This window comes from Theropithecus gelada, chromosome 5 (genome assembly GCF_003255815.1).
Source record: "Theropithecus gelada isolate Dixy chromosome 5, Tgel_1.0, whole genome shotgun sequence".
NCBI classification, from domain to species: domain Eukaryota; kingdom Metazoa; phylum Chordata; class Mammalia; order Primates; family Cercopithecidae; genus Theropithecus; species Theropithecus gelada.
Window position 1 is genome coordinate 149,884,869 of NC_037672.1, and position 27,400 is coordinate 149,912,268.

A 27,400-nucleotide genomic window follows, 5' to 3' on the forward strand; every position below is an offset into this window, starting at 1 on the left:
ACGTGATGTAGGAGAAACTAAAAGCCTCTGGGCCAAGGAGGCAGAAACCATAAGAATCAAAATAAACTGGGTGTAGGAAATACAGCATTCTGGAAAGGGCAACCCAGGGAGAGCGAAGAGCAAGCTGCAAATGGAATCAGGAAAACACAGCAGTTCTTCTGCAGGGCCTGGTACCAGTGCCTGGTACAGACCCATTTTCTGGGCCACACTGAGTTATCTAACACACTTTCCGGGAGGTCTGGCCTCATTGGAAAACTGAGAGCTGGTCACACTGTCCACTGCTCAAGAGCCCTGCAGTTGCAGCAGTGCCACCTCCAAGCCACGAATGCCAGTGGCTGGGCAGACTTTGGGCACACTGGGCTCCAGGAGCCTTTCCAGCCTTACTCAAAGGCTGGTTGGCACATTTTGGGGATACAGATGGACAATCAGTATATTAGTAGACGAAGAATAAATTGTCTTCTAGACTTGCAGCTTTAGATCCAATCCATCAAGATAAGAACCCTATTTAAGAGTTGTGCCATGCTTCACTGAAGCACTTTTTGACCATGTCCTATGTACAATTTGAAAAATAAGAGTCAAAATAGGCCAGGCACGGTGGCTTACGTATATTAATCCCAGCACTTTGGGAGGCTGAAGTGGGTGGATCACAAGGTCAGGAGATCGAGATCATTCTGGCCAACATGGTGAAACCCCATCTCTACTAAAAATACAAAAATTAGCCGGGTGTGGTGGTGCACACTTGTAATTCCAGCTACTTGGGAGGCTGAGGCAAGAGAATCGCTTGAACCCGGGAGGTGGAAATTGCAGTGAGCTCAGATCGTTCCACTGCACTCCAGCCTGGCAACAGAGTGAGACTCCGTCTCAAAAACAAAAAAAAAAAAGTCAAAATAAGCATGACATATTCAGGGGCAGTACACCCCACTGCTTGAGTGAAATGGGACGCATCCAATTGTGGAAGATAAACGTAGGATGCTGCCAGATTGTCAGACTGAAGAATGCTGCCTTCTTCCTGGAGGAACACATGGGAATCTGCAGAAGGTTTTGAAGAGGTAGGTAATGTGATGAAATCAGACTTTTAAAAACAGTGAACTGACAGCAGTTTTGGGATGGATTTAGGAAGAGAGAAGCAGAAAGAACACCAAGGCAGTAGATGTAGGTATCCAATTTAACCTCTCTAAGCCGGCAAATCCGAATGCTTATAGGATCATGGTGAGAATCAAGTGTGGTGCCTGATATGTGGCCAACAGCAGATAAATACTGGTTCCCTCTTCCACTACTTAGGGTTACTGCGGTGATGGTGCATGTAAAAAATAAGACAGGTTACTTGGGAAAGAGCAGCAAATTTAGCAAATACTTGAATTTTAAAGAATTTAAGAGAGAAAATGAAGCAAAGGAAAAGCTAGGATTTCAAACAGAAAAACCAGGTCTTAGGTAAAGAGGGGGAGGTGATGGGTGCGGGAAGAGTACTAGTTTTGAGGGAAAGATGAGTTGACTTTTGGATATTTGAATTTGGACTTGAAATTTTACAACGACCATATGGATTCAAGAGTCCCTGACATTGAAGAGAAACCCGGAGATGTACCTTGAAGCTCAAGTTTCCAAGCCCCTCATTTTCCCTGGGCCCTTCCAAGGATGCATGTCTAGTATTACATTTGTAAGTTTTTGTTGCTTTCCTTTAAGAAGCTCCCGGAGGAGTTATACAAGCTTCAGGCCCCACGACATCTGGATGGGTTCAATTTGAAATCAGAAGGTATTTTTATGGGATAATGGGAGATCAAGAGTTGGAAGAACCTTGTTACTGTCCTCAAAGGAAGAGAAGGGTCAGCAGAGAAGGCCAGAGAAGCATAGAGAAGGCCTTAGGGTAGGATGCTGCCAAGGAGATCAAAGGGACGAGGGGCTGAGGATGGGTCACCAGACTTGACTTCTCAAAAAGTAACTGTTTTTAGAGCGCATGCTCAATACAGTTGCGGGGATGCCACTGTCATGGGGTTGAGGAGGGAAGAGTAGGCAGGGAGTGTGGAGTCCCCATTTAACAAAGTCGACAGTAAAAGAAAAGAAGATGCCACTCCACTCCTCACTTTCGATCTGCTGTAATTTAACTTGAGCCTGAACAGTCAATATTGCTTTGGGATTAATATTAGCTCCCTGAGCATGACATTGTCTTTCTCTTTATTACATTTTCTTATTCCTTAAGATTTTAAGGTTCTCTTAGTTGGATCCATTTCTCTTCATGCTCGGATCAATGGCCAAGAAATGGGCTATTGGCAGGCACAGTTCTGGTTTTTGTTGATGGGTTTGTTTACACTAATAGTTTCTCTTTCTCGATCCAAGGCTTGCATATGGAGGCCAGGAATTCTGTCCTGAGAGTTCAGGGACTGAGGACCAGGGTGGAGGAAGCGGAAGGCGTCAGGCATGAGGCTGGAAAAGTCTTGGTCGATTATCTAGAATCAAAGAGTCAAAGGTAGCGATGACTTCATCCCCGTAGGGGGCGCCTCCCTACCCCAGCAGTGGATTTTCGGTCAGCCGGTTTGCCCGGGATGTTTTCTTTGACTACTTGCTTCTCACTGCTTGGCGGCCCAAGTCACTTTGAAGGAAAAAAAAGAAAGAAAAAAAAGTGATGAAATCGATTCCCCTGTTTCTTTCTGTGAGGAGTGTGCGTTTCCCAGACAGCGTGCGTTCATTCGATCGGGCCTGGCAAAAATTTTTGAGGGGTCTTTTTACGCTTTAATACAACCTAAAGGTTCCTGTTATCATTATAGAGAATTAAAAACAAAAACAAAATAAAAACGGTAACAAACTTACAGATTGGCAGGCCCCAGGGAGGAGCTGACCTTTGGGAAGCTCTGGCCCAGCCAGGTTTCAGCTGCAGGAGCTGGGACAGGACAGTTCGCCCAAGTGCTACTAGGTTTCCAGGGAGAAGAAAGTGTTGGGGCAGAGGGTGGTCGGGCGCGTGCGTTGGGGGGCGTGTGCGGGTGTGTGTGTGTGTGTGTGTGTGCGCGCGCGCGCGTGTATATAAGAGTGTGTGCGCGCCCGTGTGCACAAGAGAGGGTTCCCGGGAGGCTGCCGCAAAGGCTCCTTTGTAAAAGGCACTTGCCGGTTCAGAAGCCAGCTTGGCGCCTCCTCTTGCCCGTTCCCGAGGACACCTGGCTCTTCTGGGCAGCCCAGCTATCTCCATCTCCTGCCGCCCCTACATCTCTCGTTGGCCCCGGGCCTAGCCCCGCGCCAACCTTCGGGTGCGGGGAGCAGTGTGCCCCGAAGCGTCTCCCCCGGGGCCCCACGCAGGTGAAGGTGAGCGCGTGGCGGTGACGGTGGCGCGCGGAGGGTGGAAGGGGGGGCGAGGGAGGGGCGGAGCAGGAAAGGGCGCGCTGCCCTTCGCGACGGGCCAGGAGCAGCGGGGCCGCAGCTTTGTTACCTGAGGCCGCCGCAGCGCCCCGCCCCGCCCTGCCCCCTCGCGCTCCGGGGCTGCTGGGCCTGCAGTGACCGGGAGGAGACCGCTGCGTCGACACAGCGGCGGGAGGCTGCAGCGGTCTGCGCGCCGGGAGCGGGGGGCGCTGGCCGCGGGTGAGTGCGGGTCGGGCAGCCGAGGCTGGGGCGACCGCGGCGCGGGACACGGGGAGCTGGAGCCCCGCAGCTCGGGAGGGTCGGGGTCGGGGTGTTGGCCGGGACCCGAGGCTGAGGCGCCGAGAAGCGCGGCCGTTGGGTGCCGGGTCTCGGCTTCCTCCGAGCCTCACCGGGAAAGCTGGAAAGGAGGTTCCAGCTCCCTCCACATCCACCCGGGTAACTTAGGCGGTCGCCCTTACCCGGCCTTGGAGGACTGCGATCGGTCCCTGGAGGCGAGGACGCGCCGGTGTGGACCCGCGTCTGGAGAACGAGCTGCATTGCCGGGCTGCCTCGGGTCGCACTTGGGTGGTTGACTATTAGCCGTGGCTAAGAATTTCAGATCAACCGCCCCCTAGTTTATCCCCGCCCGTGGGAGACAGCGGCATCCCGCACAGAATGCGCAGCCGCGGCGCCGCGCTCGGCTCCCTAGCCAGCCGGGGGCCACGCCTGGCCCCTGAGATAGTGGTGTGGCGGTGGCGGGGACCCAGTGCGGTGGTGCGGACCGAGGACTAGGCGCTTCTCGCCCCGACACACTCGCTCCGGCTGCGCGAAGTTCGGGTTACAAGTTGCGCCCCGCGCCTGCAGGAGTGTGGGGAGGAGGAGGAAGCGGGTGGGCTGGGGATCAGCCTCCAGACAAGGGGTGTCCCCAGCTCTTGGAGAGCGGGTTCTGACCGGTTTCAAACGCCAGGAGTCTCTCGCGTGTTTCTCTCACCGGCTCGTCCCGGCTCCCTTTTGGCAGAGCCGCAGTGCGACCGTGAGGCTTTTCCCCCGCGCCTGCGACCCGTACGGGGGACGTGGGAAGATGTCGCGGCGGAGGCTCGGGGTGGGGTGGGAGCGCGCGGCCGCCGCAGACCGGGTGTCTGCGAGCCGCAAGACACCCCACTTTCGTTTCAATTACATGGACATCTCCCTTAGCCGTCTCCCACCCCACTTCTGGGCGCAGCGTGCTAAGCCCCCGCAGAGGGGCTGGCGCCCCGGGGGGCGTGGCGTGGGGGGCGTGAGCTCTCCAGCTGGGGCCCCTCGGGGGGTGGGGGCGGCGCCCAGACCCCCTCGCGACGTTGTGGGGGCCGGGAATGGGCGATCCGGTCCGGCGGCCGACCGAGTTGCTCCAGCCGCCTGACGGAAAAGCGGTCGGCGCTGCGGAAGGCCGAGGGTCGTGCACCGCCGGCGCTAGGCGCCCGCCCTGCAGTCTCCGCCCTGCAGGCCGCGGCCTCTCTCCCCGCCGCAGAGCCGGCGCGGCGCGTGTGGGCGTCGATCTCCGCGCGCACCGGCGCCCCACCCTCGTGCAGCGACGAGCTCCTGCCCGGCGCTGATAAGGACCCGGCTGGGGCTCCGCGCGGCCCACGGGGCCGCCCACTCGGGTTCAGTTTGCTGCCCCCAGTGCGGCTTCCCGGGGTTTCGCGGTCCAGCTGGTGGCTTGTTGGTGAGTGGCTCGGGCAGGGACGGGGGTTCTGGGTTGGGGATGGAAGGAGGCTGCGGACCGCTGGCTAATGCGGAGACCTAGTAAACTACTATGTATTCAAACTTGAAAGAAGTGGTGACCCAGGACCCCCCAGGCCGAATTTCCTCCAGACTTAATGGTCGGTTTTCAAACTTCTTGTGTGGACAGAAAGGATCTCCGGGGTTCGGCCGTCTGTGACCCCCTTCTACTGACCCACAGTTGTCTTCCTGGAAGGAGCAGCCAGCGCTTCCTTCCCTCTCTCTAGAGCATCCTTTGGCACGCATGTACTTTTTTTTTTTTTTTTTTCTTGGTTTTGGGACAGTAAGAGAAACTGAAAATGTACAGTCAAATACAGGCATTCTTCCTCCGCTCTCCGGTGTTGGTCTTGGACGTCTGTGAATGTTTACATTGTGCTGCAGATTGAAGGCGCTGACTGGGAACGCGTTTTCCTGGGTTCTTTCACTGCTGCCTGGAGTACAGGCAGATGGAACACAGACGACGGAACTCACAGAAGAGTTGGACGGTCCGGCTCTGGCCCTACTGTATCGTACCGACTGACATTCTGTGTTTAATAATCAAGAAAAGTTTTGAAAGACAAGTGGTGGTGGAGGAGCCTTTTCCCGAATTAGTGGAGTGAGAGTAAGAATTCCAGTTTAGAATTGCCCATACTTTCCCCATCCTTTTCTTCTCTCCCAAATGCAGTAAAATAGGGCGGTGTGTTTCTCTACCTCTGCTCTTCAAACTCGGCTTGCTCTGCCCCGGTTTGTCATCAGAAGCATGTGGGCCAGCCTTTCCTGCCCCCGCCTCATCTATGGCACATGCCAGGAGTCAAGGGGAAAGGTTTCTGGCAGGTTTTCCTTGATGTTCCTTTTGATTATTGTTGACCAAAGGAGTGAGTGACCAGCTGAGCACCAAGACCCCACTGGTCCTCGTCCAAGAAAGTCCTGAGCTCCAAACTGACGTCCGGGAACATGCTGTCCCCTTAAATACACTGTGAGATGAAACCTACATACTCTTTTTTCTTGACTCCTTTCAAGAGACTAGAACTTCTTTTTTTGGTTGTTGTTGTTTTGTTGTTGAGACGAGTCTGGCTCTGGAGTGCTGTGAACTTCTTTTTTTGGTTATTGTTGTTTTGCTGTTGAGACGGAGTCTGGCTCTGGAGTGCTGTGGCGCGATCTCGGCTCACTGCAACCTGCGACTCCCTTATTCAAGCGATTGTCCTGCCTCAGCCTCCCAAGTAGCTGGGACTACAGGCGCGCGCCACCACGCCCAGCTACTGTGTGTGTATGTGTGTGTGTGTGTGTTTTAGTAGAGACGGGTTTCATCATGTTGGACAGGATGGTCTTGATCTCCTCATCTCCTGATTTGCCCACCTCGGTCTCCCAAAGTGCTGGGATTACAGGCGTGAACCACCACGCCCGGCCGAGACTAGAACTTCTAGGGATGTTTCTGACACCAAGAAAAAAGTACAGCGGGCTGTTTAGGCAAGAGAGCTTAGGAGGGGGCCGGGGGCAGCTTTGAAGACCCTTAATGAACGTTCTAAGATTTTTTGCCTGCCAATTAACTAGAAGTTAAGTACATGATCACAGCATTGCTTTATTGAAATTTCACATACTTAAAAGATGCTCAACTGAGCTACAGCCTCTTTGGGAGAGTCCCACTCAAACACAACTCTGATGGGTCATGAGTAGCACTTAGGGGACTTGGAGAGACATTCCCATCTTCAGAACCCAGCCATGACAGCTCTGCATTTTACTCAGAGCTGGGCACTTGTCAGCCTTAGCAGCTATCCTCATCCTGTTGCTGAGGTCTCCAACCTGTAGCTGAGATCTTACATACAGGCCTGTCTCTGTCTTCCCCAGGGGCAGATTGATGGGACTACTTAGCATTTTCCAGAGTGGGGGCTAATCCCATTGTCCCTACTGGCAATTGTCAGCTGTGAGAAACAGGCAGTCAGTGTGGTCTGTTAGGGCTGCGGCATCACCTGCGTTCTCCTAGTGTACCTGGAGAGTGTGTGTTTGCATCTCTACTGTGGGCAGTACTGCAGCAAATCCAGCATTCTTTTGTATATTCTCTATTTTAATTTCCATGTGGCTGTGGAAAGGGTTAGAATTCTGTCTGTACTCTGCTTTTCCTGCCACCTCTTTCACATTGGACATCCTGGCCCAGGGGGAAACCCTATTGGAGTAAGGGTAGTAAAAGCATTAGTGTCTTGGCTAATCATTGCTGGCGAACCTATTCATTAGAAGCTGTTGCTGTTGCAGGGCTAGGATCCTTGTGTGTTACCCTGGGAAAAAATTAATCAGACAGCATACCAGGGACAGTGTTGTACATTTTCTTTTGTTTCCTTTAACTTAAAAATAACATTCTTTTACATGGGGCATTGGTTAGAATCATCCCACTACAGAGCTAACAAGTGTCACTTTTTACTTTGACAATTGTTTATCTGACACTTCCTCTGTGCAAAGCACAGTACTAAAACGTGCACCTTTCTGGCTTTGTTGTTAGGAAACAGTGAGGTTGCTTAACCTTGGAGTATATAGTCTTCCTTAGTCTTTGTCAATATCTCTGTATTTGCATTGTGAGGTTTAGTGGCACATCTGTACATAGGCAGCACTGAATGAGTTATTGCTTTCTAGATTGGAGACTTTTTGAGCTTATCACCATTCTTAAGAGGGATAATCTATAAATAAGTCAGCATATCTGGAATTGGAGGTAAATTGGAGGATTAACCACTCTTCTATACATGAGATGTTTTATGTACCGAAGTATTTTTAAATATGTAAGGATAAACTGCCAAAATTACCTGCACAGTCTTGAAAAAGAAGAGTTCAAATATAACTATAAACTGTAATTGACAATGAGTCATTTGCTTTAAGGGTGCCAACTATGAAAACAGCCTAGTTATGCCCCTAATGATAATTATGAAAACTCCTTCTAGAAGCCAGTTGCATCTCAAGTGAGCTGTATGTCAGCTTGAAAAAATATTTTCCATTTTACTTATTTAAAAACTATTCAGTGGTGATGGCTGTGCAACACTGTGAATGTACTTAATGCCACTAAATTGCACACTTAAAAATGGTTAAAATGATTTTTTAAAGTATCCAATTAATAGCTGGAAATGCCATTTTCCTCCCATATAGAGGCAGTTTTCAGAACTCCAATATTCAAATGTTTCATTAAAATATTTGCTTTTGAAATATGGAGACAATTTAATAGATGATCAGCAAGAATTGAGAAAGGACAGATCTCACAAACTTCGATAGCAAAGAATGGAAATATTACAAGTTTGTTCCTAGCAGCCAGGGGTAACTTGGCATTTTATCTATAAACCCAATACATATGTTAAAGCAAATGTAATACCTGTGAAAATAAAGGGAAGTAATATGCACATATGAGAACAGCTTGTTATTGTTATAAATAATAGCTAACTGTGTACCAGGCATCTTGGTAAGGACCATACATGTGTTAGCTCTTTATTTTTATACAAACCAATGGAACAAGTATTTCCTCATATTGTAGATGAGATGCTGAAATGTAGGTGACGTTACTGACCTCATCTCACGTTGCACATCTCGAAAGCAGCAGAACTTTCTGAGAAAAAGCAGTCTATTCCTAGAATCTCCACTCTTATTCCCAAGGCAGCCCTGTCTTTTGGATATGGTTCTATGTAAATCATTTTGTAATATTTGAATCTGTGAGATCAGATTGTTTACTTCTGTGTAGTCCAAAATTATTTGATTAAGTTATGTTTGTAAGTATGGGCTTGACAGTGGTGCTGTAAAAAGATAATTACATCCCGAAGTGCAGTGTAAAAAGCCATTGTGTATGGCCCTTTGTGATCTGCAGGAAATAGTCCCCTTTCCACACTCCCACCTAGTTGGGGTGCTCACTCAATAGCCTGCATGGGGCCTTTTCTGCACTCCCACTTACCTGTTCTCATATCTGAAGAAATTTAGTTGTTTTGACCTCTCACATCAGATCAGTAACAGCCCAGCATCAAAAACAAACATTTGAAATTCCATAAAAATGCAACCCACTAAAGTAAGTTGGTGATTGTGTATAAGAGACATGGGGTAGATGTGACATGGGCAGCATGTCCTTGGGCATATCTCTTCTTTGCTAAAAGTGTCAGAAGCAGAAGAGGTAGGTGATGGTTTCCAAAGAGTGGCTTAACTAGAATCCAAGATGATAGAGGTCATTTAATGTGTTCTCCTAATTTTACAAATGAGAAAATGGAAGTCTAGTGAGGCGAAGTGACTTGGCTAAAACTGTAAGCAGTAAAGCTTGATTTAGGGCTGGAATCTCGTTTTTCATATCTGCTGTTCTTTTCTCTATCTGGGAGAAAGCCACATCACCAGGTAGAGCAGAAATATGGTGGCCCTGATTCTAGGAAAATGAGCTAGGCCATTATTATATTATCTCCAAATGCCCTGCCTTATCCGTCCAAGGTGCAAGATGCCTTTTTTGACCCATGATTGGTAGGAGACATGTCCAGACTGGAAAAGGTAGGGTCACTAATGCCTAATGCTTCAGCAATTTGGGCAGTTTCCCTAGGGGTTGGGCAACCATTGTCCAAAGAGAACAAACTAGTTAGTAAACAAGTAGTTTATTCATAAAGTGAGCAATACTTGCTGAGCCTATAGCAGGCTCTCAATATGTATGTGCTTTGTTGATTAATGTAAGGTTTCCAATTGGATTTGTTGCAATATTTTTGGCAGAATTTCCAGGTAGTAAAATTTGATTCACATTTAGAAAAGCATCGGTTCCTTGTAATGCAACTTGGGATGTGTTGCCCCTCATTGATTTTCATATGTAACTCATATGAGAGGATTGATCTAGCCTCTGAAGGGAGATGCTGATGTGAAACTGTTTGTCTGTAACTAATTTTATATTCGTTTTATCTTGGTAGGTTTGGAAGAGGACAGTTGCCCTTTATTCTGGCGGCAGATAGCAGGTGAAAAAGTGCTACACAGGTTTGATGTTTGTGTCGTCTTCTCCAAGGCCAAGAAATTATCTCCATAGGAGGCGACAGTACTATGCATGTTATGAATTGTGTCTCCTTGGCCAGTGATAAAGAAAATGGGAATATTGCCACAGCACCTGGATTCATGATTGGGCAGACACCGCCTCCAGTACCTCCTCCACCTCCTCCTCCACCCCCTCCATCTCCACCATGTTCATGTTCAAGGGAAGAGTGTCCTTCCTCCCCTCCTCCACCCCCACCACCTCCACTTCCTGGGGAGCCTCCCATCCCACCTCCCCCACCAGGCCCACCCCCAACTACTCATATGAACGGCTACAGCCACCTTGGTAAGAAAAAGCGGATGAGAAGCTTTTTTTGGAAAACTATTCCGGAGGAGCAAGTTCGGGGCAAAACCAACATCTGGACCTTGGCAGCCAGGCAGGAGCATCACTACCAAATTGATACAAAGACCATTGAGGAGCTCTTTGGGCAGCAGGAAGACACCACCAAGTCTTCCCTTCCTAGGAGAGGAAGAACTTCAAATTCATCCTTCAGAGAAGCTCGAGAAGAGGTAAGAATGCAAGGTGGAGGGCTAATCCTCCACATACTGCATTGTTTTGTGTTTTGGGATGTGTGTACATTTGAAACAATTGCTAGACATCCCTAAGAAATGAGATAATAGAAGCAAATGTGCCTTGGAAATGATAGGCAGAGTCTTTACGATGAGCTTGAACTGAGTATTGAGAAAGTGTAAGAAGTGTGCGTGCTGTATCCTCCCAGACGCCCTGGTGGATTATGACCTCATGCAGAAAACATGCTATTTGGGATCACTGCCCCTATCTCTAGCACATCTGCTGAAGGTTCCCCTATTGGAGAATTCTGCTGAAGTCCAGGATCGTTAGTCTCTGTTGAAACAAAAACTGAGTTTCTAAAATTGGTTATCTGGAATGAACTGGAGCTGACTGGGGCAGACTACCTTTTGTTAAATAACACCATCAGCTGACGTCCATCCTTAGGATTTTACCCTTATTTTCTCCTCTAGTTTGTATATAACAAGTGTTTCAAGATGGCCTTCATTCCTCAGATCTCTGAACTAGATTATGGCTGTTGGGGAACAGAGGCTTCCAAAGAGACAAAGCATAAAGCTGTTTTCAGAGAGATTGTATAGGAAGGATGTTTCTAGTTAACACTAAATGTGTTACTTTGAGAAAAAATAAAGCTATTAAGTTTCAGGAAGTTAACTGAAAGCATGACCCCAGAGCTGCAGATCACCATATATTACAGAAACTGCATCAAAAATTACACTTGTAAACACTGTCAATTTAGAAACTTGAAGAAACCTCTACCTGCTAGAAAAGATAAATATAAATAAAAATAAAAGGAAAGAATGCTGCCCCCCCCCCCCCCACAAAGCACAACAACAAAACAGAGAAAGACAACAGAAATTCATCATTTAAAAATATGTCGTAAAGGAGCAGAGAAAACAGGTCAGAGATGGAGCTGATTAGATAAGAGAATGGGCAGGGCCCTGGGATGGAGTAGGAGCTCTATGCATTATTGAATTCTTGAGCCAACAGTATTGACCTCTTTTCTCTTTCTGGCTCAGGAACATGTTAACTCCTTCTCTCCACTAATTCACTGGGGGGCTCTTAAAGCTGATTGTGTGATCTCCTGTTGAAATAGCGAAGAGTCTATTTTTTATGAAATGCAGGACACACTGGGGTTATATGTAAACTGTGGCATAAATCTGAGAAGGAAATCTTCATGAGAACCCTTAGTGCCATCAGTGCTGAACACAGGCTTGCCTGTCTCTTCCTTTTATGCAAAGTCCTTTTATTTGCTGGAGTATCCTTTTAATATTGGAAGGAGCAAGAAGTCATTTCCTTAGTACCCTGGCCTTTGCCCCAGCTCCCAACAGAGGTTCTTTATTGTACAGTAGGTCATTTCTCACTATTGTCTCCCAGCTCTCTTTACTGAAATTCAAGAATACTGAAGTAACTATTGGGTGGGCCCACATGGAAACGAGGCCTGTGTCTCACCAAAGCGCCTGTAACAGAAGAGGGCTAGCTCACCGTGTCCGGGGAGGCAGCTGTCAGGCTGGAGTAGGTGGCATCGTTTGTGAATTGGGAAAATTTCAAGAGGCTAAGGGGAACTTGCTGCTTTATGTTCCCAAATTAAAGAGAGGTTAAGAACCACTCAGAGAGAGAGAGAGAGAGAGAGAGAGAGGAAAGTGGCAGGGGTGTGGCATCTTTTCTCAGCTATGATGGAAGCAGAGATGTCCATTTCTAAAGCAGATCTGAAATTCAGGGAAAAAAATACTCTGTCTCAATTGCCTTCCTCCACCCCTGCACCCTACGCAGATTTTTACACTTTTGTCATTAACTTATTTTTTAAGAATTATTTTTTAAATGGTCTTAAAATTATTTTTAATTGTGGTGAAATAACATAACATAAAAATTTAGCATCTTAACCATTTTTAAAAAGTTTTTTTTTTTTTTTTTTTTTTTTTGAGACAGAGTCTCTTTCTGTCACCCAATCTGGAGTGCAGTGGTACACTCTTGGCTCACTGCAACCTCCGCCTTCTGGGTTCAGGAGAGTCTCGTTCCTCAGCCTCCTGAGTAGCTCGGATTACAGGGGCGTGCCACAATACCCAGCTATTTTTTGTATTTTTAGTAGACATGGGGTTTCACCATTTTGACCCAGCTGGTCTTGAACTCCTGACCTCAAGTGATCTGCCCACCTCGGCCTCCCAAAGTGCTGGGATGACAGGCGTGAACCACTGCGCCTGGCCTAACCATTTTTAAACAGTTTGTTGACATTAAGTACATCCACATTGTTGTGCAACCATCACCACCTTCCTTCTCCAGAACACTTTTCATCCTGCGGAACTGAAACTCCATACCTGTTCAATCAGAACTGTCGGTTCCCCTCTTTCCCTAGCCCCTGGCAGCCATCATTCTACTTTCTGTTTCTATAAGTTGGACTCCTTTAGGTACCTCCTTTGGTGGAATCATGTCATATTTGTCTTTTTTGTCACTGGTTTATTTCACTTAGCATAATGTCCTCAAGGTTCATCCGTGTTGTAGCATGTGTCAGAATTTTAAAGCTGAATACTATTCCATTGTATGTATAGACCACATTGGTTTATCCACTCATCTGTTGATGGACAGCTGGGTCGCTTCCACCTTTTGGCTCTTGTGACTATGCTGCTGTGTACATGGGTGTACAGAAATCTTTGCTTTTAACACTTGTAGGTCCTGGTCTGAGAGACAGCATATTAGAAAGAAAAAGTAAATCACCGTGACTGTGTATCATAAGATAATCTAACTCTGCAACTCTTCAGTATTTGGGTATGATAAATAGTTGAGAATGATCCCTTTAAGTGCATTAGGTAATGTTGTCACATAACTGAGATTATCCAGAATTATTTTCAATTTTCATGTTATCTGTAGCGTGGCTAGAAGTATTATATATACTTCTTTTGCAGTAAAAGAATATGGTACATGCTCTTTTCTTCCTTCCTTCAATTTTCTTCTGAAGAAGTTAGAACTCAGCAGGGTTATTGTCTAACAAAGATCAGTAATAAATCTTCCAACTCACTTTGCAGTAAGCGGAGTCCAGGGTCAAAAGTAATAGTCCTGCCATCTGTCTGTGTGGACTGCAGAATTCCCTCCGCAGCCTGTTCAGCAGAAGCACTGCTCCTGAGCCCGGAGCCACAGCATCACCACATTACAACACAGGCTGCAGTTCTGGAGGTTCAAACTTGCCCAGGCACAGACTATGACCCTTGAAATATCATAACCTCCTACAGAAACAGCCTGACATTATGTGATTGGTTTATACTTTAAAGCCTTACACATCATTACTAATAAGTTCCATTGTACTTGCAAGCAAGAAATTTGCTGCAAGATATGGAAGATGGGAGAATGGCTGAACTTAGAAAGAACAACATTTAAATAGTGAGTTAGAACATTTAGTATGGGGATGGGCACGGTGGCTCACACCTGTAGTCCCAGCACTGTGGGAGGCCAAGGCAGGCAGATCACTTGAGGCCAAGAGTTCGAGACCAGCCTGGCCAACATGGTGAAACCCTGTCTCTACTAAAAATACAAACATTAGCCGGGCATGATGTTACATGCCTGTAATCCCAGGCCCTCAGGAAGCTGAGGGATGAGAATCGCTTGAATGTGGGTGGGGGAGGTTGCAGTGAGCGGAGATCGAGCCACTATGCTCTAGCTTGGGCAACAGAGCGAGACTCTGTCTCAAAAAAAAAAAAAAGGAAAAAAAAGAAAAAAAGACATTTAGTATGGGAAGTTATGAAATGTTACTATCCTTGTATCTTTGTTAACTAAAAATTAACTCTAAGAGACTGTAGATATGATAGTATAATAATAATTAAACCGTAATAAAGCAATTAGAAATAAAGACATATTGCTGGGGATAAGAACAGAGAGATTCAGCTTAAACTCATCTTCTTCTCAGAGTTGCTGATCCCATCCCCTTAGAAGCCCTGTAGCTCCTGACCCTCTATTACTGACATTCCTCAGGCCTCCTGGGAGCCTTCCACCAGTGTTAGCTGAGGGTGTGTGTCTCCCTCTACAGTTTGACCAGCTCTTAAAGGGAAGGCTATATCTTAGCCGTTTGGTATCTTCCAAAGGAAACAAAAGGTTACTGAACTGGACAGAACTGAACCAAAAGCACAAAGGGATCAGCTTATGAGGCATCAACAGCTCAAAATTGGGGCTCACAAAGAAAACATAGATATTGAAACACCTGAGGTCATTCACTATGATGTCTGCAGCCATATAACATTGACCATCTAGGAAATAAATAAAATGGCTAATTAGAAAAAGAAGACCACAGAGGAGAGAGAGAGAGAGAAGGGAAGGATGGAAGGAAGACTGGTTTTTCTAAATTTATGACAAGTAATATTAAATATTTTATTCCACGCTGTAATTCAGCTGTCAGTCATTCTCACCTTTTGTTATGATGCCAGTATGTTCTAGAATTTCAGGATTGCTCACAATCCAGAACCGTAGAACTAGAGAGAGCATTTCAAATACATTTGGAAAAAAATGTGCTTCAACTGGGTTTTCATTTTTTTCCCCCAAAGTTGGGGGAAATAACAATTTCCAATTGACAGCCAACTAAACATGAAAAAGAAAATGAAAAAGCATCAAAACCCGAAAGCTAGGTCCATATTGGAGGATAGAGGAAGATCTTTACATTTTTGTTTTTCAGGACTTGAAGTGGGATGGAAATAGCCACTATGTAGTGTTACTTAAGTAGGTAAAGAAGCCCCCTTTGATATAAAAAGCAAAACTGGCTTAAAAGTTTCTACCTTCACCTTGAGGACATTATGCTAAATAAGCCAATCACAAAGGACAAATACTATATGATTCCATCATAGGAAGTACCTAAAGTAGCCAGATTTATAGAGACAGAAAGTAGAATGGTGGTTGCCAGGAAATGAGAGGGGGAATGGAGAGTTAATTGTCTTTTTTGTTGTTGTTGTTTTGAGATGGAGTCTCCCTCTGTCACCCAGGCTGGAGTGCAGTGGCATGATCTCAGCTCACTGCAACCGCTGCCTCCTGGCAATTCTTCTGCCTCAGCCTCCTAAGTAGCTGGGGCTACATGCACATGCCACCATGCCCAGCTAATTTTTTTGTATTTTTTAGTAGAGAGAGGGTTTCATCTTGTTGGCCAGGCTGGTCTCGAACTCCTGACCTCAAGTGATTTGCCCACCTTAGCATCCCAATGTGCTGGGATTACAGGTGTGAGCCACCGCACTGGGCTGAGAGTTAATTGTTTAGTGGGTACAAAGTTTCAGTTTTGCAAGATGAAGTGCTCTGGGGATGGATGGTGGTGATGGTTATACAACAACGTGGATGTATTTAATGCCACTGAACTGTATTCTTAAAAATTGTTATGGAGCCTGGGCAATTTAGTGAGACTCCCATCTCTACAAAAAACTTAAAAATTAGCCAGACATGGTGGCTTGTGCCTATAGTCCGGTTACATGGGAGGCTGATGCAGGAGTGCTGGAGCCCGGGTAGTGGAGGTTGCAGTGAGCCGAGATAGTGCCACTGCACTCCAGCCTGGGCAGCAGAGCGAAACCTTGTCTCAGTAATAGGAATAATAAGAAGAAAATGGTTATGGACCAGGCACAGTGGCTCAAACCTGTAATCTCAGCACTTCTGGAGGCCAAGACAGGAGGATAGCTTGAGGCCAGGAATTCAACACTAGCCTGGGCAACATAGTGAGACCTCATCTCCACAAAAAAAAGTCTTAAAAATTATCCAGGTATCATAGCATACACCCATAGTCCCAGCTACTCAGGAGGCTGATGCAGAAGGATTGTTTGAGCCCAGGAGTTTGAGGCTGCAGTGAGCTATGATCACACCACCACACTCCAGCCTAGGTGACAGAGCAAGACCCTGTCTCTTAAAAAAAAAAAAAAAAAAAAAAAAAGTTATGATGGTAATTGTTATTTGTATTTTACCACAACTGAAAAAAAAATTCTTCTTCGTTCAAAGGATATGGGAGGCAGATTTCGTAGTGGATTGATGAAGTGAATTGAAACTACAAAAGTTGTGGTAGAATAAACTAGGAGAGCTGATTTGGAGGTTTTAGCAGGAGTGGTGGTGTAGCCATTCACACGCCTCGCTGAGTGGCATAGCGCTGCTGACTGTTTCAGTGGGTATCAGCACAACCCTGGCCCCCTGGCAGTTGCGGGGAAACTGTGAGTAGAGCCCAGGCTCCCTTCTCATCCTAGTAGGAAATCCTTGAAATGAGTTGAGTGCATTAATTACCGCATTACCTTATATTTCTAGCTGCCTTGTTTGCCACTCTTTGGTAGGACTTTTGGGGGGAGAGCTAACGGACTCTGCAGTATGCTGACTGTACCGGTGGCACTGACTTCTGTGGCCGTCCTGCCTGCATGTCCTGGTGTGGCCTGTTGATTGGAGCTGGTGGGAAGGAGGGGATGATGCAGTTTGCTCATTGGCTGGGTTTGTTTATCCCTATTCTTTGGGCAGTTTCTTGCCTCTGATTTGTCAGCGTGTGCAGCCAGTGAGTCCCACTGGGATCCCATGTGCAGATTCCGCTGCTCTGAATGATTCCAAAACACCACCCAATCCGACCCGGCTTTGTTTCTGAATGGCCCAGCTTTGAGACAGCAAGCATTTGGGAAGTGAGATAAGCTAATTTACATGTGTAGTGATAACCCTCTTTAAAGGACTTCAGCAGTCATTCTTATAACACTGCTTTGGAAGGATCAAATGCGATAAAGTGGAGAAAGAGACTCCTCAGGCACTAGGCAAATCTGAGGATGCCGGGAGCCAGTGGGACTGTCCCTGAATGGTATCAGTTGTCTCATTTTAATGTTGTTTGGGTGAAGTACTGGGCTCTGTTTTTCCTGTAAGGTGCTCAGTCACAGCCAGCCCAGGTTTTCCCTTAGGAATATCACCGAATTCTCTTCGTTTCTGAAACACAGCTTGAGCTGTAGAGATGCCTGCTTCTACAGCTGGGCTGCCCCTGGGTTGGGGCACCGTGGGCTGCTCCTATAGGGCCAGGGCTCAGGCCCCTGGAGGCTCTCTTGCCTAGTGAGAACATGATTCCCATCCATCATCTCTCAGATACAGCTTTGGGGTCACCAGGGGACTTGGCCAGGCACACATAGCTTCTTACATATCTGCCCCCATTCCTGGAGAAAACTCACAATGCAAGCACCATGCTGGTAGGGAACATTTGCTACGTCTCTATAGGAAGCCCAGTAATATGAAAACCCACAGACACTAGAGTGAAAAGGAGTCAAAGAGAACCAGGCTAGCCTATCAGTTCAACACTGCTCTAGGAAAGTCATAAAATGATGTCCATGAGGCTCATTTTCCTTACCTGTCCAGTAGAGATCATAAGAGTAATTTTCTCCTTCACTTTTCCAGCAGCAATGTCTCTGGATCTAGACTGAGTGAAGAGAGTCCCAGAGGGTTGAGGAGTGAACAGGATGAGTGTGGGGCTTGGTTCATGTGGGGCGTGGGAGAGCACTGCAGTCAAGGGTTGAATGTAGCGGAAGGTGGCACTTCTATGAAAGGAATACGAAACAAGTCATTTCATTTATCCATCCTAGGTGAATGCAGAGGAAGTTCTTTGAACGTGCTGTGTAACTGTATCAATATACAGATTTTTATGCATGGCCTTTTAATTTATGAATTATAGGAAACCCAGTTTTCTGTCTTAATAAATTGAGATTCCTTTTTTGGCATGAGCTTTTAAAGGGTGTTGAGTTTGACAGATTTTATTCTCACCCTTTCTTTTTTCTCTTCCCCTCTCCTCCCTTTACACTGAACTTGAACTGCAGTCCCTAGATAGGATTCCAATAAGGAGGCTACCCTTTCAGCTTGGGAGTTTATTTTATGGCTGGCAGGTGATTGTGTTAACATGAAATAAACCCCGAGGTTAGTAAATAATGTGATTGTTAAAGATTGGTCTTCAAAAGAAGGCAACCATACTCTTGTAAAAATTTAACCTTATAGCCAGGAAGTGACATTAACGTTGGTTAACAGTCTTGCTGCTGGTTATAAACTCAGAAGCAGACCCAGAGATCAGGAATTTAGTCTGAAACCTGATTCTCTTTTGTTCACAGTGAATCACATACATTTGGAAAGGAAGAGCATTGTAACAACATTCCTATTTTAGCTAGTCTCTCTTTACCAAAAAACAAATGGGAAAAAAATGCAGCAGTTTTCAGGTTATCTTTCCTCCACGCAGCCTGGATGTTTGCATCCAGAGATAGAAATGGCTTCTGTATTTAACAGCCAAAAAAAAAAGTTTCTAATTTCTAGTCCGATAAAGCCACCTAAAATTATAAATTTTGATCAGTGAAAACCTGCTGCAGCCCAAATCTGGTTTTGACAGAATAGCTATCCCCTATTTCATTAAATAAAAAGATTCCCTGTATTGTAAGACATCCTGATTCCAGAGATCAGGAAAATGCAAAAACAAACAAACAAACAAAAAAGTATCTTAGCCTTGGGGAAATGTATACAGCACAAGATTTTTCTTTTGAAAATTTTGAGTAAATAAAATGTGGGACACTACCTTACTCCCTCCTAAAAGATCTACTGGACATATGTAAACTTTTTGAATGAAATGAAATTTTTCTTTTAGAAAAAATATTTAATGATGTTTCTGAAATACGACTTTATTGGTTCTTTTACATCCATAAATCAGGGTTGGGACTCAATCTGCCATATCTTCAGAGTTGTTTTTTATTTTCTCAGTTCAAATCTCTCGTGATTCTTGTTAGGCCAAGACATCCATTTCCAAATTGGGGCTTTTAAATGTGGGCAATATTATTCTAAGAGGAAATTACTAAATTAAAAACATTTAAAGTACGTATTTGCAGTCCTCCCTCCATGACTGCAGATTCTGCATCCTCAAATTCAACCAACCACAAATCAAAAATATTCAGAAAAAAATAGAAAATAACAATACAACAATAAAAAATAATACAAACTTACAAATACAGTATAACAACCACTTACATAACATAATTTACATTGTATTAGGTATGACAAGTAATCTAGAGATGGTTTAAAATATGCAGGAGGTTGTACATAGATTATATGCAAAATTTTATATGAGACTTACATGCAATTTTATATGAGACTTGAGCATCCTCAGATTTTGGTATCCTCAGGGGTCCTGGAACTCATCCCCTGTGGTACTAAAGGATGACTGACTTTACAAATACTTCTCAGCTTATGATGGGGCTGCATCCTAAAAACCCATTGTAAGTCAAAAATGTTATAAGTTGAAAATGTGGCTGGGCACGGTGACCCACGGCAGTAATCTCAGCACTTTGAGAGGCCAAGGCAGGTGGATCACTGGAGATCAATAGTTCAAGACCAACCTAGACAACATGGTGAAACTCTATCTCTACAAAACATACAAAATTTAGCCAGGCATGGTGGTGCATGCCTGTAATCCCAGCTGCCCTCGGGAAGCTGAGACAGGAGAATCACTTGGACCTGGTAGGCAGAGGTTGCAGTAAGCTGTGATGATGTCACTGCACTCTAGCCTGGGCAACAGAGTGAGACTCTGTCTCAAAAAAAAAAAAAGACAGAAAATGCATTTGATATCCCACTAAGCCCACAGTAAACTTGAAAAATCATAAGTTGAACCATCATAGGTCGGGACCATCTGTATATTAAAAGTTATATAATATTAAAATAGGTATGTTTTATTATTACATTTAAGGAAATATAATATCACTGTAGAAAGCTTGGGGAGATGATAATCTTTTAATATTTGTAAAACTATGTTAAGAATATCTGTTAATCACCAGATTTATACATTGGGAATTGTTCTCTGATAAATTAGTGTTGCATTTTGATCGGTTTTAATTATCGACTTTCTCCATCTCTTTTTATTTGAATTTAGTAATCTTATGTGTCCTTATTTTTTTTTCCAGATTACTATTTTGGACGCAAAACGGAGCATGAACATTGGGATATTTCTTAAGCAATTTAAGAAGTAAGATTTTGCACGCTTTAGTCATATCCCTGCTGTCAGTATCAAAGTCTGTGGGTGTGACTGAGCTGAAATTCAAATCCCTCACACCTTCAAATCCTTCTTAGAAGCATGGCTTGATGAGTCTGGAAGTGACTGTCACTTTCTGCTGTTTTCCTTCAGGGAAACATAACATGGTAGCTTGAAGTATATGGAGAATTGCCCCAGGGCATCCATTCAAGCCTGTCCCATCAGGGACACCTTTAGAGTCACCTTTAGTGTCACCCCTTCAGTGGAGGTTGGGCTGATGAGTCAAATAGCGGTTGGAGTTTTGTGTTCTGAAGTGTAAGGAGAAGGTTATGCAGGGGTTTCAGTGAGACCAAAGGGGATTATTTTTCTCACAACAGAAGAGACTCCCCGTGGTTGTTGATGCTTTCAGCCTTTTTGGGATGCCCGAGGATGGTGGTCTGGGTGAAGGGCCCTTGAGCGGAGTGTTGGGGTTCCCTGTTTTGAGGCAGTGGGGCTGTTCTGAGCACTCACACAAAACTGCCAGCCAGACCGGGAAGGAGGTGGGTGGGAAGGAGGGTGGATATTTGATTTCCACTGGCTTGCAGCTCTGTTGGCACTCTAGCAAACAGGAAACGGAATGTGATTCGTTGTCGTTTCAAGGTCTCCTCGGTCCATTGTAGAAGATATTCATCAAGGAAAAAGTGAGCATTATGGATCGGAGACCTTGCGAGAATTTCTCAAGTTTTTGCCAGAGTCAGAAGAGGTAAGAAATTCAGCGCATGAGTTGTAGATGTTAGGAGTGATCATAAAAACTTAGTATTTGTAAGCATGTCAAAGCTCACATGGAAGGCCAGGAGCGGTGGCTCGTGCCTGTTATCCCAGTACTTTGGGAGGCAGAGGCAGGTGAATCACCTGAGGTCAGGAGTTTGAGACCAGTCTGGCCAACATGATGAAACTCTGTCTCTACCAAAAATACAAAAATTAGCCCGGTGTGGTGGCAGGCACTTGTAATCCCAGCTACTCAGTAGGCTGGGGTATGACAATTTTCTGAACCAGGAAGGTGGAGTTTGCAGTGAGCCAAGATCATGTCACTGCACTCCAGCCTGGGCGACAGAGTGAGAATCTGTCTCAAAAAAAACTCAGAGCCAGAGCTTTCTCACATAAAAGTCAAAAGTGACCTGGTAGAAAGAACATGGCTTATGGAGCCAGAGAATCTAGATTCAGATTTGAGCTGTTCCCTTAATTGAGAAAATGGAGCAAGGTTCTTAACTCCTGTGAACTTTAGTTTCCTCACGTGTAAAGGGAGGATAATGATGCTGACCTCATTGGATTGTCAAGATGATGAAATCCTGGTTATGCATCTAACATGGCACTTGGCGCATGGGAACACAATAAATTTTCATCATCCAAAGAAAAGGATTCCTTTTCTATCATCTAAAGATGACCTTTGCATAGTATAAACCCAGGTTATTTTATAATCCATATACTTTTAAAAAATAAGATGAAAACAATCATTTTTGAATAAAGATGCTCTAAAATTTTGGAGAGGTAGGTAAACTGTTAATAAAATGTTGTCTATATAATTAACTCAAAGGCAGAAATTGTTGTGATAGTAATACATACTACCATTATATAAAGTTATTTATTTTGTTTGGACTGACTGAATTAACTGCATTGTTGAATGGTTAGGAGCTTGATAGAAAAAAAAACCCCAGAAAAACAGTTGTATAAAACCTTCCAAAATTTTGATATTGTCCTTTATGTCTAAGGAAAAAATTCCTTGAAAAATTTCAGTAAGAAATTACACAAATGCCTATGCTTATAAATACCTAAATAATATAGACTCTTACAAAGTTTTTTACTTTATAAGTAAAAGTAATGGATGACTTTTTTTTTTGAGACAGTCTTGCTCTGTCGCCCAGGCTAGAGTGCAGTGATCTCGGCTCACTGCAACCTCCACCTCCCGGATTCAAGCGATTCTCCTGCCTCAGCTTCTGAAGTAGCTGGGATTACAGGTGCATGCCACCACACCCCGCCTAACTTTTGTTAGAGATGGGATTTCACCATGTTGTTCAGGCTGGTCTTGAACTCTTGACCTCAAGTGATTCACCCACCTTGGCCTCCCAAAGTGTTGGGATTACAGGCGTGAGCCACTGCACCTGGCCAACTTTTATAAGTAAAAAGTAAGGGTGACTTTTTAATATGTTATCCTTTTCACAGGCACTTCTGACTTCTCCCTCCCCTTTCCCACTCTTCTTCCCAGACATAATTTATGTAGCTTTACTTTAGTGTCATTAATAACAAGAGAGATATAATTGTATTTTTTGTTTTACATTGATTAGTGTCAAACTCACAATGCCAAATTTAGGATCTTAGTGAGTAACTAGAGATGTAGTTATATCTAGGTATTCCTATTAACCTGGGTGCTCTCTCTCCCTCAAGTTTTCTCTTTGCACATTAAGTGTAATTAACCCAAGCCAAGATTAATTAGTGGCAGTTATTCATGTTAGTAGTAGAGTCTTGAAGTCTTAAAGGAAAGGTACATTAAATCATAACTTACCCTGGATTGCACATACTGAACAGTACTTAATCTTTTCTGTGAAGGATAGGAGTTCCAAAATCTTTGTTAGGATAGATAGTTTTTAATTAATTTGAGTTTTAAAACGATGTACTTGCTCTTCAAACCTTATTCCTGCTTGGGCTGTTCTCAAGGCTCCTTTCGGACCTCTCTGCGGGCCCACTCCTAACTGACCTCATCGTGTTGTTAAGTGAGGATCAGATTTGACAGCGCATGTGAAAGTGCTCTGAAAAGCTTTAAACTGCTAACTAAATCAAAGTTAGGCACCACGGAGGCTGGCAGCTCAGCTTCACGCAGCGGTGAGGTGGGAAACTGAATATAATTTTCTTAATATCTTCATTTCTCATTTAAAATTCAAAGGTGATTAGAAAATGCAAAGTGATTTTTCAAAGAAGCAAGTAAGCTGTCAAACCTCATATTTAAAAGAATTTTGTATCTTTGGGTTGTGTGGGGGATATAATTCAAAAGGAAGACTGTTGAGGGCAAGGTGATGAAAACCCACCCAGGCGCTGCCTTGAATCACCGAGACTCTGTCACCCCCAGTTAGCTAACCCGGGAGACGGGGTCCTGCCGAAATGAAAGTATTGGCCTGGAACCCTGAAATGCCTTCCCAGCCACTGAGCCAGGCAGCAGCTGTTCCTCCCCACAGCCTCCTGCTGCAGGGCCATCCTCAGTCTGAATATCTGGCACGCTTGGTCACACTTCGCCTCCTTGTTTACATTACTGACTCTGGGCTTCAGCTCACCACACCCTCCAAACTCAACTGGGAGTTTCCTTCAGCAGGAACACCCTGACGGTCCCCAGAGCCGGCCGGGGCCCCTTCCTAAATACTCCGGGGTATCTGTGCTGCGGGAGGGGGTCTGGGGAAAGCTGAAGCCACTCCCTGACTGCTGCCCACTGTAAGGACAAACTGTTTTTGTGTCCCCTGGCACCACTCAGACCCAGGGCCAACCCTGGAGTCTTTGGGTCTCTGGATGGAGGTTGGAGGATGTGGAAGAGGCCGAGGAGGAGGCAGGGCCAAGTAAGAGAGGTTTAGGAATGTGGCAGAAATATGCTAAGAAATTCGTAAGTGGACACGTAACCACGTGGCTCTCAGCCTACGTGTAACATTCTGTGCCCATTTTTAGCGCAATTAAGGACTGAACCTTTATTGAGTGCCCCCGTGTACCGGGCACTGACTGGACAGGGCAGAATGAAGTGAGATGAGATAATGTTTTGAAAGTGCTTAGCCTAGTGCCTGGCACATAAAAAATCAATCATAGCTATGATTCTTTTGTGTATTTTTCATTTAATCCTTGCGGCAATCTTATAAGACACTCCTTGTTTTACAAATGAGGAACTGAGGCTCACACAGGTTGGTTATACCTTGTCTGGTGTCACATGATTGCTGGGTGATACAGCAGTGGGGTGGACTTGAGCCCTGATTCCGCTGAGCCCGGCGTGGTTCTTTCTGCCGCACACCACTGCCTGCCTTGGAGGAAGGAAGGGCAAAGGTTGTCAAAACCCCGCCTCGCACTGCTGGCCTGCCAGCCTTTTCATCACCTCGGCTATCACAAAGTACTGGTGTGAATAAGTGTCACTTGAATAATACTGTAATCTTATCAGCATGCTGAAAGATATAAACGGAAACAGCCCTTTTCTCCTGCCTTCTCAGCTGACAAGCCAACCAAAGCCAAGGTTAATTTGTTGTTGAGAATTTCTCTGCCCTCTACCACAAATCTTTTATCTGGCACGTCTGTTCATCTTTCCTCTAATGTGCGGTTCACACTTGCAGAGGAAGAAGGTGGGCCCAGAAATGAAACTCTGGTAGGGTGTTCTTGTCCAGCACAGAGTTCCCAAGCCAGAGAACCCCCCACTGCACCTGACCAGCCCTTCCTCTGTTGTGGGCTGGTGCTAGACATAGTAGAAACTTTCTGTTCTCCTGAAGCAACTTGAATTGCCTCTGCTGGACATTTGTAGTATCTCTTTCCCACCTTCTTCGTTGACTCAGCTGCTGGGAGTGGAATGACAGGAAGCTCGTGGGTCTTCTGTTGGGTGGGTATGTTTGTGGGAAATCCTGCCATTTCAAGCCATGTGACTGGAATTAGATAGGATGAAGGAGGCGTGCCCTTTGGAGTGTGAGAGTCTCAAGGAGCCTGCTCTCACTGTTACGACAGCAACCAGGCACAACCAGGGCCATAATGAGTGTCTCTTGGCTCAGCCCACAAAATTATGCCTAACCATGTTTAATAAATGTTTTTTTGGTAATGAGAATGCATAATAATTATAGGGTCTGTTCACCTTTCTTTTTTACTTCCCTGCCACTGTGAAGATACAATAATCCCTCTTAAAGAACATAAATCTCATTTTGAAATTGAACAAAGAACTGTATACATGGCATTTAAATTAAATATGGTCTTTCCATCACCCTTCTCTTGAAGTCCATAAATTTTTTTTAGCTTTTTACGTAAGTGAAGGAGAGTAATCATTGCTCAGTTACAGTTTAGCACATGTTTAATAGAAACAGTTCCCAAGTTTACTTAGCATGACCTGTTCTTACACTTTAGACTGAAAACCATGCTGTGATTTTCAGAGGCTTCACACATGCTACATATATGGTCTTATACAACCTCCCTCTGCCCCTGCCCATATATAGTGAATTGTTAAACTCTAGTTCTGAAGGGGTTAGAATTCACCGTATAGGTTTCTTAGCGCAGAAGCCAGGGACCGATTTGGGCTTAGCTAAACCAGAAGTGCCATGTGCCCTTAAATTTAATAAGGCTACAAATGGTCAATTCGCTTTGAGGCTCTACCAGTAAGGGAAATGCAATTATACAAATGGCTATTTTCTGTCCTTAAATAAAGAAAATAGTCTTAAGAGTCAGAATTAATACTAGGGTGTGAACTCGAAGTGTTACATTTTATATTTTCAAATAATTGAGGTAGCTGTTTCAGTTTGTGGATCTTTGCAAATACTCCTTTCTTTATATTTTTGAACTGTCGTTTCCTATTTTGCAGGGAACTTAAAATCATGTTATTAATCATAACCAAGGGGAGTGGAAGAGAATAAGCTTTATAAAGAATAATACGAAGTATTAGCTACTTACTGGCAACAGTTAGCTGCAAAGATAGGCTGTACAGTATTAAGGTACTACTTACCATAAAGAATTTTGTTGGATGACTCTCTATTAACAGTGGACTTAGAAGTAGTTTTGCCATGGGAATGGCCCAGTGTTCTGTGTGGGGAAGGCATGATTTATGATCTAATGTTGTTTGAAAACTTTCCTTTCGTCTCCACTCTCACCTACTTGCTATTTGGCTATATACCTATTGTCAGAACTCTTCTCTTTTTCCTGTATTACGGTTGAAGGAGTAATTGTTTGTGTGTTTAAAAACTTAGTTTAGTTTATTTTTTAAAGAGTAATCATGTTCATTGTAGATATCTTAGAAAATAAAAATGAGCAACAGAGGAAAATAGCAGACAACTGTAATCCTATCACCTAGTGTATGTGGGGCTTTTGGGGGGAGGAGTTTCCCTATGTTGCCCAGACTAGTCTTGAACTCCTGGCCTCAAGTGATCCTTCTGCCTTGGCCTCCCAAAGAGCTGAGATTACAGGCATGAGTCACTACCTGGAGATGTGGGGCTTTTTCATCTTTTTCCTGGGTATGTAGGTGTGTGTATGGGAGAGTTGGAGGTTAATAGCTACCTCTTTAAAAAATTTATAGAAATGGCATCCTGTACATACTATTTTATTGCCTGGTCTTTTCAGGCTGGAACCCTGCTTTTCCAGAAGCTGACCTCCTTTCCAGGCATGCACAGTACGACTCTTCTGCCAGGGTCCCTGGGGGCAGTCTTAAGAGTGATCTTCCCATTCTTTGGGCAATTTTCCTTTTTGTCTTCCTGCTGAAGAGCAGATATGTACTCACCTGAAGATACAGTAGTCTCTTCCTTTAAAGCTATTATATGTGAAGTGGGATTTGGCCACAGAAAGAAAATCTGTGTTAGATCTTACTCAGTCTAAGTATTTTATATACAAAATACTCAAAATAAGATTTTTTCTTCCGTTTATGACTTAAAGAACCATATTATAATGACTCTACAGTCTTTTATTTCTTCTCCCAATGATCTCATTTCCAGATTATTGCTTACAGAAAATTTTCATCCTTAGAACTGATTCCTTTTTAGTCCCTCCCTTTTGTAACCTTCCTGAGGATTCTGCTGGCTCCAGCTCTCCTGTTTATGCAAGACTATATATCTGTAGCTACATAAGTGACACTAACTCTTTGCTTTCAAATTTGTGAGTTTGTATTTTTC

General features: G+C 44.7%; 1 protein-coding gene and 1 long non-coding RNA gene across 2 annotated transcripts in view; one reads left to right on the top strand and one right to left on the bottom strand.

The window, feature by feature from the left end:
- Positions 1–1,651: 1,651 nt before the first annotated feature.
- LOC112625329 lies at positions 1,652–4,201 on the bottom strand. The gene is made up of 2 exons (XR_003119563.1): positions 3,801–4,201; positions 1,652–2,584 (listed from the first exon to the last, which is right to left on the bottom strand). It is a non-coding gene; the product is annotated as an uncharacterized LOC112625329 (long non-coding RNA).
- Positions 4,202–4,496: 295 nt separating this feature from the next.
- FHDC1 (FH2 domain containing 1) overlaps positions 4,497–27,400 on the top strand; it is a 39,527-nt gene continuing 16,623 nt past the window's right edge. Inside the window, exons 1-4 of the mRNA XM_025385986.1 lie at positions 4,497–5,023; positions 9,954–10,578; positions 20,482–20,543; positions 21,189–21,291. Coding sequence (XP_025241771.1) covers positions 10,081–10,578; positions 20,482–20,543; positions 21,189–21,291 — 663 coding nt within the window. The 5' untranslated portion in view covers positions 4,497–5,023; positions 9,954–10,080. The remainder of the gene's footprint in view (positions 5,024–9,953; positions 10,579–20,481; positions 20,544–21,188; positions 21,292–27,400) is intronic.